At 42.4% G+C, this 13,737-nt stretch overlaps 1 protein-coding gene across 1 annotated transcript in view; it reads left to right on the top strand.

The window, feature by feature from the left end:
• LOC122777647 (cadherin-4-like) overlaps positions 1-13,737 on the top strand; it is a 227,804-nt gene that overhangs the window by 173,375 nt on the left and 40,692 nt on the right. Inside the window, exon 6 of the mRNA XM_044038999.1 lies at positions 12,869-13,024. Coding sequence (XP_043894934.1) covers positions 12,869-13,024 — 156 coding nt within the window. The remainder of the gene's footprint in view (positions 1-12,868; positions 13,025-13,737) is intronic.

Raw genomic sequence — 13,737 nt, 5'->3', positions numbered from 1 at the left:
AAAAAAAATACAAAGTGATTCAATGCAAGGGCAAGGAGCGTTACAGAGAAAATGGAAGAAAAGAGTAATTTTGGGGGTGAAAGTCTTAGGGCGTGAGATTGAATTGAAGCACTTGAATGCAAGTCATGTGATGTAAATTCTAATCTGGCTTTAATGTGCTTCTATTTTTTTTTTCCTCTTTCCACCTCTTTGGTTCTTTCATTCCTGGAGGTAAAATGTGAGGCAAATCAAAAACGAGGCCTGCGCCAGAATAATCTGATCCTGTTTACTGTGTCGTGTACGTTCAGAATCTATTCATGTAAGTAAAATGGCGATTGTGTTTTATTTATATATAGGCGAACGAACCTCAACACGCTCACTCCCACATGCACTAGCGCTTTTTTTTTGCATTCGTGCTCGGCAGGCGTGGCGTATGGTGAGAGCTGTATGGAATTTAAACCTCCTCAAGATGGTTCCATACCACTTTTTCATGTTGCACGTCTGTCTTTGCAGGCTGTGCTTTGTGAACCATTTATGTCAGGAGTTATTTTCTTTTTCTGTTATGTGATCCAGTGAACTGAGCGTCATATTGGCTCTGCATGCCTGCATTCTGCTCCTAATACTCTGACTGTCCACATTACCACAGCATTTTAGGAAGCTTGAAAACCCGACTGGCTTCATTTTAGTCTGGACCAGCAGAAATGCACTCACTTCTGGTTTGGGGTTTTTTTTTTGGCCACAGCTTGCCTACTTGCTACGAATGAAAAGCACCATTAAAAAATGTACTTTCACTTTCAAATCCCTGTCCTTTTTCCACAATTGTTGACTCTCATTTTCGGAACTTAGCAAACAACAGCAAAGGAGAGGATCAACTCCCTGTCGAGCAGCATCACGTGCGCGCCCACTGTACCCGAATGGATGTCGCCTGGATGCATGCCAGCAATCACAGGTGTTGACTAAGAGCGGAAAGCAAACAGCGTTTGACTCTGCTCCCGTGGAAATGACAGATGCGACAGAATGGACGCTAAGGAAAACAAATGCATCGTGTCAGAGACTATAACTGGGTAAAGTTTGGATTCACTTTGTGCAAGTGAAGTCCAAACAAACCTCAAAGTATGTGGACTTCTTATTGCTACTCATGTGTAAGTGAAAGACATCCCCCACCAATATTCCCCGATGCTGCTTCACACAATTTTCATTGGCTCTGCGTTTTCAGTAGAAAAGAACATTTCCTACTAATGTTCTATAAAAGCTTTAACACCCCACACTGTTAATAAAACCACAGTGATGCATAGCTCTTTGCACAGCACCTGGCATTGCGGTATACAGGGGATTCGTTTACGGTTCATCTGAGGCTGCGCAAAACATTTCTTTATGTAAGGTGATTTGTCCTGCTTTCTGAATGTGTCACTTTAAAATAAGCCAAGTGGTTTGAGCAGGCAGGGGATTGTTCTGATTTTTTCAGTAATGATTTCTTGATGACTTCCAGAAGCAGACAAAGGAATGAACCATTTAAATTCAAAAATTGAAAATGCAGATCTTTTTCCTGATCTGTATGGATCAAATGGCAAATCTGCTGCCTCTGAAAAAAACACACAAAACACATGTACATCGACCATCTGTATGTCATTCTTATAACACATATGCTTATGATCCAGCAGAAATTACACAGGCTTGTATCCGCAGACACACATGCATGGCTGGGCTGCACAAACACACACACACACACACCTCCTCACTCTTCCAAGGTTCATTTGTCAAAATGACAGCTGGACTCTTGCTGAGGTGGAGTTTGCCAAGCTGAATCCCTCGCTTGGTTAGTGGGAGCCAGAACATCCTGGGAAACATTCTGACACACACTTAGAGGCGGCAGTGGGTCTGTACATGTGTGTGTTTGTGCTGGTGTGCGTGCACATATGTGTGTGTGTGTGCAACTTTTTAAAACAGCCAGCAGCAGCATGGCAAGGTCCAGCCCCTCTTCAGTTTCTGCCTGTGCTTGGCAGGGACAGGCTTGGCAGGGAGCAGCCCATTTTGTCAGGCTTCCAGTCAACATCAAACGTGCATACTGCGCCCGCCTCCACCAACAGCACCTTTCCTCCTTCGCCTTTGCACCCACATCTGGGTCCTTAGACATCTGTTTACCTCGCGATGCTTCCAAAGTGTTTGTCCCTGCAGGCTGGGAGGGGATGCACTGTATGCTTTTCCTTCCAAACAGCCCTTCAGCTGTGTCCACTGCGAATGTGTCTCCCAACAATGATGTAACGGGATGTTTCTCTGACTGCAGACAGTGCAGGGTAGTTTTTTTGTTTTTTTTTTCCCCCTCCGGTGGAACAGGATCCCACAAAGGATTTTTTTTTTTGCGCTATACTGTAGATCCATCCTGCCAAACGGATGTCCAGTCGAACAACTCCTGGCCACCCCGCCGCACTTCCTGTTTCCAGGTTTCCATCCAAAAAGCTGATGCAGTGAATTCACAGCCACTTTTTTTTCATTTTTTGCTCTCATCTTTCTTTTTTCTTCCCTTCATTTTCCCTCTCGTCTGCATTTCTCATCTCCAGTGCAGCCTGATGGTTTTAGAAAGTGAGGAGAAAAAAAAGAGAGATGGTGGCGTGTGACAGGCGGACGTTGCAAAATATTGTGTGTGTGTGTGTATGTAGGTTGGCTGGTCGGGTAAATGGCGAGGAAAATTGCTGTCACAGCAGATTTTGTGTCACTGTCACCCCCCACACACTTTCTCTTTCTCATCCAACTTCTCTGTCCTTTTCAAATCTCCAACACTCTTCACTCTAATTACCCAGATTGGGCTTCCTGGGGATGAGGGTACGAGGGTGGAGGAGGGGAATACCATCGGGTCCTTGATATTGTCCTTTTTCAAAAGCCTGAGGGAGCAACTTGGATTAGTCATTCATGCATCCATCACACTCCCGATTTCACAATTTAATCAATCACCTCACAAAAGACAGAGAGTGCGAGGAAGTCAGGGGTAATTGTGACATGGCAGCCTCACACCTTCTCACTGCCAGGCCAAAGCCAAGGGGTGTGACTCCTCTTCAATAGCTGCCTTATTTTCATTCTCCCTGCCTAGAATAAGGGAGTGCATATAGGGCAAATCATTTCATTGTTACCTCCGGGGAGAACAGCACCTCTAATTTGCCATAAGCCTGCACTATTAAACATCAGACTCCTGTAACACCGCAATAATCACTGCTTAACTTACCTTACGACGTTGTTCTCGCTAATGTTCCACTGTGTGGATTATCTTCTGTAATCTCATCAGCATCACTTCCAGGTATCATTATAGCCCATAACGTACATTTTAAAAAATGAGTTCACTTTAAAATCTAAATCTAAATCTAAATAATCTAAAATAAATCTAAATAATGATGTAAAGCGTGTTCGCCCGGCAACACAGTTTAAAAGCTTCTTTTTTATCATGCGTTTATAATTAAATTTTTGTCAAAACTACTGTATATTTATATTTATTTATTTATTTTTAATTTTCGCAATCATACAATAGTGCTCTGAGATTGATGTTGCCGCACAGCGTTTATGAGCCACCGTAAAAGTTGTTATTCCTGCCGGACGATTTATCAGGCACAAAAAAAAAGAAAGGACTCAAAAACAACTAAATCATGTGTTTGTTTATATCGAAAACACAATAGAGGTGACTGCAGACGCCGTTGAGGACGACCGTCGCAGTCCCAGCCGTTTAATATACTGCGAGGAGCCGCGGCAGAACGTAAACGTGTTGTTGGCGAACCCAAAAGAGGAGAAAGAAGAGGCTTCGACGTGAGTAATCACCTCAGAAGTCCGTCGTGAGGCTTCTGAGACACAGCGGTGCTTTGAGGTAAATGCTGACATCGGTCCTACACAGATGTTAAGCCGGCTTATTTGTTCGTGTGTTACCGTGCAATACTTACTAATTAGCCTGAAAGGTATAGTAGTTCATATTATCTGAAGTGTGTGATCTATCCAGTGTCTTGCGCACACCTCGCACTCAGCGTGGCCCCCTGAACTTACAGTACAGTGGGCCCCGATGGCTGTGTCAGCGAGAGTGTGACGTGGCAGGTGCAGGTGCAGGTGCAGGTGCAGGTGCAAACTGCTCAACCACCAGAACATTCACTTCTCAAGCCTATTACAGGGCTCTGGAATGTAATGTACATTTGTTTGTATTTAAACGTGTTGCACTATAACTTTTAAGTGTACGTGTTAAGTTTATGTTATCATCCACATAGATTATGTCACTACCCTTTATGATCTGTTTTACTGCGATGTAACTTGATTTATTACATGTTCGCGTTGATACGAGAGTGGAGTAAACGAACCCTGTCGACGTTCAAGGTGTTATTCTTCGGCTCACGGCAGATGAAGTAGGAAACGCGGACAGTGCGCTGATGAAATAGAACTGTGTACTGCTTTGTCTCGCTGCTGTCGCTGCATCTTTCAACTCTCCCCGCCAGAATCAGTTGAGAAGTATTTTTCTTTAACCACCGCTGCCTCCACCAGTAAATTTAAATATGTCATTTTGTGACTTAGGTGTTTGAAATCCTTTATTTCCATGTGTCTCAGTGACAAACTCGCCAAACTTTCCTCGGTCCCTTACTGTCAAATTACTCTCAGACAAAAACATGTACTGTTTTCATCTATAAGCTAATAATGCACCAAGCGCTTCTCGGTTATGTTTTTAATTTAGCAGCAGAATGATCAGTTGGGACATTTCCCCCATGCCTGTGTCTACATCTGGCCCCAATGTTCATTGTTCTTACTGTGGACAAAAAAACAACAGCATTTTCATATTCATTCTTCCACTTAAAAGAGACACAGTCACATGTCATTATTCTTAAATACAGAGCGTGTACATCTGTTCACGCACGCCGTGCATTCCTCACCAGCTAATTAATACGAGATGTTATGCAGTGAGTGCTTTATGTTTTATGTAAGTACATAAGTGAGTGAGTGAGTAAGAGCGCCTTTGAAAAGCCCCACACATTCATACACTCAAGATAAGTCAACATCGATCCCACGATTCCTTTTTGAAGAGATACAGTGCACAACATTAACGTCTGAGCAGCATTCTTTACCTTTGAAAGGCCACAGGAAAGCTCTTAATGCAAGCACCTTTGCTGACTCACAAGATGTTTTGTTTTTTGTATCTTTTTGTTTACAACGGAGAGCATTTGACAGATGGACTGTGTGTGTGTGTGTGATAAGTAATGCCACCTAAAAAGCTTTCTCTTGTAGTGTTTTCCTCTGGTGGTTTGTGACCTGTTAGCCAACCGCTGTATTCCTGACCACAGTTTGGCTTCACTGCAGAAAGAACAGGCAGCGTCTCTCGTTGGTTTGTCCGCGTCTGGTTTGGAGAAGCGATGCCTCCGTGTTTGGCTGCAAAGTGCCCGGCTTCCGCGTCTTTCGGCGTCTGAAAGTGACAAACTGCTCGTGCTGGCCTACTCCTCGCTTGCATCAGTGTCATTCTCCGGTAACACGTCTCTGTGTGGCCTCTCTGCGTCTGCGTGGGAGTTGTGTTTGCCTGTGTGCGGCATGCCCAAGTCAGATATTGATCATGCTTTTTCTCTGGAGCTCACTTACTCGAAGCATCTTTGAGTCACATTTTTTTTCCTCTCCACCTCAAGATAGTGGGGTTTGTTTGTTTGTTTTTGTTGTGTTAACAGTATTCATACATAAATGTATAAGGATGCCAGATACATAGATATATGTATAGTCGTATACTCCTGCCATGTGCTGTGTTTTATTTATTTATTTTTTTTCTCAAGTTGAACCGTGTGCAGTAAAAATGATTTTCATTCATCTATAAATCCTTGGTGTCTTCCATTTTCACACAGAGCCGCACAGAGGCTGCCTGCCAACCATTTCAAGGTGTATAAAAAATATAATGCAGAGAACACACTGAAAGAACACCTTCCATTTAATGTTTTCGAGATCTCGGTTTTTATTCAGCTTAATGCAAAAATGATTTAGAGACATGGTATTGAACTGTGTTTCTAAAGTGCACCATTCTCTGGCACGACCATTAACATTTATTTCCATGTTAAAACCAACGTCTGCCACATTTGCGCCATATCTGATATGTCTTCTATTTAATGTCACGTGGTAACCGTGTTTTTCAGGAAAGTGGAGTCAAATCATGACATTTATTTGGATATTATGGCTGTAGAATTGTCTTTTTCCCCCAAGATGACTTTCAATTTCGATATCTGGCAGTTATTCAACCGTTTAGGGACTACGGTGCTGAGAAGCTGACGTCACAGAAGCACTGGTGAATCTCGTCCGTGATTGGACGGTCGTTCCGTGGAAGTCCTGAGGCTCTACCGTAATGACAAGTATATGGGCGCAAAGCTGTATTTCTATGCTTTTCTATCCATCCGTCTTCTACTTCTACGGCTTTATCCTCCACACGAAGATCGCACAGGGGGGTGGAGTGTAATGAGAAGTACGCGTGCCAAATCCTGAGGACATGACACCAATTTTTTTCCCCCTACCCATTCCCACCCATTGTTTTATTCGTGTCATAATGTTCCGAGTTCACCTTTAGGTTGGGACAACAACGTGGCGGTGGGCGCGGCAGCTGTGTGATCCCATCACAAGGCGGTCTGTAGATATGATCGCTCGGCGCGTTTGCCTATGAGGCATATGTTTCCGCTCTCACTGCGATTTAAATTGCTTCTTGATAAAAAAAATAAAAGGGCCCATTGTGACACCAGCTGAGTGCAACAACAGAAACGTCCTCAGACTTTGAACTCGCTGAGCACCAGAGACAGCTGTAATCTGCTGTGTCAGTGTTTTGTTGCTAAATGCAAATTCGGGGGAAGTGAATAAATCACGAGTGACTTCACTTAGACTTAAACTGTGGTGCGGAAAAAATCAAGTGGACAAGCGTGGTGTAGGAGCCTCTGGTGCCTCACAGTAAGAAAAGATCCCGGTTCAAATCTGTTTCTGTATTGTATAGACCCTGTTTTTTTGTATTACATGTGACATGTATTAAGAGACTGTCCTTTAAAAAGTCACGCAAAGGTTCTCTGTAGAAGCAACTTGTAGTTACAATTTAATGTTGGACAATTTCGGTCAGCCACAGAATTTGTGAGGAAGTAAAATCGGGACTGTATAGAGCAGGGGTGTCAAACTCATTTTTGTTCAGGGGCCACATACAGCACAATTTGATCTCAAGGGGGCCGGACCAGTAAAAATAGTAAAATAATAGCATAATAACCTATGAACAAAAAGAACCCCTTTGTTTTTTCTCCTTTGTTTTACATTTAATGAAGGATAATTTTACAAAACATGAAATTTCTTGAGAAATATAAGTGCAATTTCAACAATATCATGCCTAAATTTACTATTTACACAGCACACTGGATCTATAAAGGCACAAACATTTAGTCACGGGAATCTGGAGCATTTGACATTACGTTTAGATTAGTGTGAAACTTTAACAAATTCATCCTGTGGGCCGATTGGACCCTCTGGCGGGCCGGTTCTGGCACCCCTGGTATAGAGCTATTAGGTTGATGGATATGGATAGATCATAGGTCATAGGTCAACAAAACACAGAGACAAATCATGTTCTAAACCCAACTCAGTAGTATTTATGCCTCATTGTAACTGTTCCATACACTTAACAGTGTCGTCCACTATAGACTCTGTGTCACACACCATATTTATTGGTCTTTTAATGTTAGATGACGTTTTTTGCTGTGAGTTGTCAGTGGTCAGCGTCTCATTGACATCCTTGGGTTAGTATCTTTTCTCTTTAATGCACCGTATCCATGACGACATTGTGATGTTTGATTTCAATAATCCAGAGTGAGATGTTTTATGACAGCTTAAACGTGATGGATGGATGGATGGATGGCAAGTTTTTTAAAAAAAGGGAAAAAGATAATCAATGTGACTGATAGACTTTAATCTCTGTAGACTCCAATAATACTACAGTCTCCTCCCGTTGGTTTGCTGAATCTACATTCTGTCTGTGACACGGTTCAGATCCAACATTCTTTTTTCACTTCTCATACCCTCTAGTGTGGAGGATAGGCCGACAAACATAATGAATGTAGTTGTCGCGACGGTGCCAGTGAACGCAGCCAATTCTATTTTGAATTGTGTGTACTGGAGCTCACAGCATCAACATTTTGCCTCTGTTTTGTTTACAGACAGTAAAGTGCCTTCTTTCCTAATTTGCCATGGCAGGAGTTGTGTGGACAGAAGAAACGCTTCAATTCGGAAGGCAAAGAAAAGCAGTTTTAATAAAGCAGAAAGAGCCAGCGTTGCATTTGAAACACCTGGAAAATAGAGCGAGCCGAGATGAGCCACGCTGACTCCAAGTAGCGCTGCCTGAATCTGCGATACAGGAGGCGGAATGGGAGAAACGGGGGACATACAGATTTTAGAAGAGTTGTTTTCTTTACCTCCTGAAAAAGAGAAATGGGACCCATGTGTCTTAAAAGTAGTAACAGCACATAACAGCACTAAGTGCAATGTAAGGGGTGCTTTACAAAATTAGCCACTGCTAAACATTGAACTGTATGAAATGGCTCCAAAAACTGCATCAAAACAACCTGCAAAATGAACTTAAATACACACAAGCAAAAGTACCTCAACTTCATACTGCTGTGGCAGCTGTTTGGCACAGCCTTGGGCCCATAGTGTAGGCAATTAAAATTAATATTTGCATGTTAAAGGGCAGACGCTCCCAGCAGAACGGTGAAAAAGGGAAAATTATATTCATTCAGCTTAAAGGTAAATGTTGTGGGAACGAGTGCCAAATGCGTAAAAAGCACTTAAGTCAAACTTAATCTCTCAGTATCTTTGTAATCGATCCGTAGAGCTGTTGAACACATACGTCTGATCGGAATGATTTCATTTTTGGTTTCAATCGACTAAAGAATGTGCTCCTGATATCCACCGGGTCTGTTTTGATGTTATTTAACAAATAGTGATCTGTATGTTCGTTTTTTGTGACCAATGGTTTTCATTTTTTTGTTCAAACTTTGCGATAAGTCACGAAAGGACCAATTTTTATCAAGTAATTATTACTGTTATACTGTTGGTATGCAGTATTGATGACCTAATCAAAACTTCAAATTCTGGATTTTATGCAGCACATGTATTCATATTATGTGTTTTTATTGATGCTCTTCTTTATAGTTATACTGTTGCATTCTCCTCTGACCTCTGGTCATTATTCACCCAGAGAACAGATGCTTACATGATATTTTCCCTCTTATTTGGGACACATTTACGGCTGTCGAGGCAAATCCATGGCTGTCGAGGCAAATCCCAAAAGACTTTAAAACAAAATTTGCTTGGTTTGTTGATTATATGCATTTAAAAGTAGTTTAACAGATGTACCTAATAAAGTGACCACTATATTTAATATGTAGTCTATTATTAAATAATTATACATGATTAAAATATATGTATGTCGCCTACAGGAGTGACACTGTACTACATATTTTAATCATACGATGAGTTAAGTGCTCAGTGTTATTTAACATGAATTCTTGAGTGATCATTTTGCACCCCCGTGACTGTGGCGGTAGAACGGAGCCTCCCTTTGCTCCATTTCCACGTCTCAGTGTTTCCCCGTAGACCCAGTGGCACGGTCGTTCATCATCCGAGTTAGTTTTGCCAGGTGGAAACGGCGCTAAGCTCACCGATAAGATCCACTTAAGAAGTTAAGAGTTTCTGATGCCAAATGACACAGACAGAGATTCTCTCTCTCTCTCTCTCTCTCTGTGTGTGTGTGTTTCCTTCTCTCGTTCCTCTCGGTTGCTTCTCGTCCAGTCTCTTTCCCCCACAGACTCGCATACACACACGTTATCAAGACAATCAACAAAAGAAATCAGAGACAGTCGAAAAACGGGAAGGACCAAAGGAAAAAACTAGAAACAGACATCATTATTGCCATTTTGAGAGTGAATTTCTTCATTATTCATCACCCAGAGGAGACATTTTGAAATGTGCTGTTTTGCATATGGAGCTGAAGATAGTGGCGGAACAGAGAGAAGTCCCCTCTCTTCATTACTGGAAATAAAAGGCAGTGATGCAGTTGAGAAGCTCTCCATGTTCATGTCATGCGATTTCACCACTTACTTCCCACTCAGAAGCTAAAAATGTGGCAAAATGACACTGAAAGCTGCTCAGCACTGAAATGAATTGCCCTGTGATAAAAGTGTATATACTGTATGTACCGTGTATATTCAATGATCATTTTTAATGGAATCACAATTTGAAGTGGTTTGATTTTCTGTTTGCAAAACCTGCTGTTTATTTATCATGTTTCTGTATGCAAATAGACTTGATGTTGTGCTTTAATACAGTGTCAAACATACGGCCCGTGGGCCAGAACTGGCCCCACGCAACGGTCCAATCTGGTTGTTATGCACACGTGTAAATGGTAAAATTTGGCAAAATATTGTTGAAATTTCACTTATTTTTCTCAATGCATTTCAGAAAAAGATACTTCATTCAGTTTAAAACGAAGGGAAAAATCTTGGAGATCTTGTTGTTTACAGGTTATTATGCTATGATTTTAGTGGTCTGGCCCACATGACATCAACTTGTGTTGTATGTGACCCCTGAACTAAAATTAGTTTGACACCCCTGTATATAAAAATAGATTTTTTTTGCACATGCAGCCATGCATTAATATCTGGTAAACATAGAGGAAACCGGATCAGGATTCTGGCGCCGCGAATAATCAGTTTAAAAAATGTATACGTGAACATGGTGGGAGTGAGGGCTAAATGGCGGAAAGACTGTGGAAATATTGAACTGAATACCACCCCACCCACCCACCACCAGAACAACATGGAAATGGGTGGGAAAGCTGAGGGGCGGGGAAAACCCAAATGGAATTATGGAGAGCGATCACTTCCTAACTGGTGAGGAGTTAGACACCACTGCCAGGGCCAACGGATTGAAGTAATTTAATTTCTTATGCATGACTTCTGTCCCCACAGAGACCTGAAGCGAAGAAAGAGATAGAAAGTGATGAGAGAGCACAGCGAAGGGGGCGGTGGGTGGGGAGATGAGAGGAAAGGGGAGGAGTGAAGATGAGAGGGATGGAGAAGGGAGGGTAGAGGTAGAGGAAGGGAGAGACAAGGGGGAGGGAGGGGGGGGGGGACGAAGAAAGGGAGATTGTTTGGCAGGCGGATGGGAAGAAATGGCTTGTGTTTTCTAATGCGACAGGAGCGGCAGACAGAGTCACCGTGCCGCGCTCTGGCTGCTGTGCCTGTACAGGGGGCTAATGGCAGAACATTAGGGGTTCAGCAGAGCTGCGAGCTGGATACGTGTTCGTTTGTTGGTGTTTAACTGGTAGATCTTCTTTGAAGTAATAGCAGTCGACGCCTGCAGCTCGTTAATTATCATAGTTGTCAGCGGTAATTTGCAGAGATATGTGCGGCGCACGCTGACATTCTTCTCCCGCTATTCCCCAAAGAAAACACAAACATCGAGACAAGCACAAATAGCATTAGTGAGCTGTTGTGACAGCTTCTCTTTGCATTCTCACAGCTGAAGTGTCTATAAGTGATTGTTCTTGTTTGATTATGAAGACACACCTTGACAGTGCGCGTCTAAGAGAGGGAGCTGATGGTGATGTTAAGACAACAGAAGGAGAATTGTCATAATGGCAGTGTTGTGACGTTGACAGTTTTTCTATTTTTTTATGGTTCCACCAGTAGGAAGAGTCGGGGTGACACCTGTCTAATAGTTTATGTCCTTATCTTGTCCTTGTTCATCGCTGCAGCAGTTCTCTCAGCAGGGCAGATTTTCTGGTGTGTCAAAAGTGGAGCTAAATTGGTTCCACGAGTGGTGAAAGATGGAGACAACATTGGACAGTCTTCCTCTCCCGGTGCACTCTGGATCTCCACTGAAAGAGTCATTCAACAGACAGGCGGTGTTGCGTGCGTGCATGCATGTCCGCGTATGCTGTTGTATGATTGAATCGTTTTCATACACCAGCTGATTTTCATGGGTTGTCATGTAGTCACCGGAAAGAGATAGTATGCTTCAGGGGGTTTGGACTATTTGGCTACTAATTTGGAAAACCTCCTTCACATTATTTTCCAATATATGCTTGAGACTAAATCATTCGTAGAGTATTCTATTTCCTGACTAATGGCAAATAAAGCTGAACCAAAATTGAAAACCTATTTCCCCTGGCTTATTTTTCCCCCCGAAAAAAACAACATTTTGGCAGTATGTTATTATAATATATCTTATTACACTCTTATTGCATCATATTCTCACTCACCTACTTAATTGTCACATTTGTCTGTATCCCCAGTTCCTTTTAAGTCCATATAAATCAGTCCCAAACTGTTAAAATGAACAGTAAATATGTTGATCCAGGGTCTCCCTTGCAGAAATATTGAATTCCACTTTCTCTCTTGAAGCAGTCCAATTCTGCCTAAACAGAATGTATAGTGCTCCCTGTGGCAGCACTAATGGAATCCTTGAGTATGTGCTACCTAGAAATGCAAAGCTGTGATGTGAGTGATGTGCGGGTGCCTGGTTTCCATGCGTGTGTGTGTGTGTGTGTGCTTGTGCGTGTTTCCACTGAATGAAATTTTTAGATTAGCTCACATTTTTTTTATCAAAACACCCGTAGAAAAGTACACATTTAGAGATTTAAAGGTGCAGCATCTGTTTTCGGGTACTTGCATTGGTCGTGGTGGTAAAAAAATAAAAGTAAACATTGCCTATGATCGAAATTATTCCACGTTTGTGTTTTGTATTTCGCAGTCTGCTTCTTAAAACATAAAATCGGCCACAAGATCAATGTGTTTGTGTCACGTTTCGATGTACGAGTGCATTTTCTCATAGAAATATTATGATTGATTTGTGTGTTTCTCCGTCTGATTTGATGCAGATTCGTTCAGACCAGGACCAGGACATCTCAATCCGGTACAGCATCACTGGGGTGGGAGCAGATCAACCGCCCAATGAGGTGTTCAATATCGACCCGGTGCTCGGGAAGATGTTTGTCACCAAACCTCTTGACCGAGAACATCGCTCTTCGTACCACGTGAGTGTCCAGCACACGCAAGCACACACACACACACACACACATTCAAACAATAGAGGAGTGTTAAGAATCAAAGTGTGTGAATGAGGTGTGAAAATCCCTGCTCCAGCCAGCAGGAGCGCTGCTGAGTATGGACTTTAACACTCACACACTTCCAAGTCCCCATTTTGCTTAATATTAAAAAAAAATCACCACCGCATCTTAGACATGATTTTAGGTTGATTTAAAGCATGACAAAGAGGGGACCTGAAAAATGTCCCCTGTTCAACGTGGAGTCCCCTCTTTGTGAGTGTGTAACGACACCGAAGTACACTGTTCAACTGGATCACGAGTACACACACACACACACACATTCAAACAATGGAGGAGTGTTAAGAGTCAAAGTGTGTGAATGAGGTGTGAAAATCCCTGCTCCAGCCAGCAGGAGCGCTGCTGAGTATGGACTTTAACACTCACACACTTCCAAGTCTTAGTGCTTAATATTTAAAAAAAAATCACCACCGCATCTTAGACATGATTTTAGGTTGATTTAAAGCATGGCAAAGAGGGGACCTGAAAAATGTCCCCTGTTCAACGTGGAGTCCCCTCTTTGTGAGTGTGTAACGACACCGAAGTACACTGTTCAACTGGATCACGAGTACACACACACACACACACTCTCTCTGTGTCTCTCTCACTCATTCACACACAACAGCTCTGACCTTTACGATGAA

The sequence above is a fragment of the Solea senegalensis genome, linkage group LG11 (genome assembly GCF_019176455.1).
Source record: "Solea senegalensis isolate Sse05_10M linkage group LG11, IFAPA_SoseM_1, whole genome shotgun sequence".
NCBI classification, from domain to species: Eukaryota; Metazoa; Chordata; class Actinopteri; order Pleuronectiformes; family Soleidae; genus Solea; species Solea senegalensis.
The sequence above is the reverse complement of the archived record's forward strand: the minus strand, read 5'-3'. Positions and strand labels throughout refer to the sequence as shown.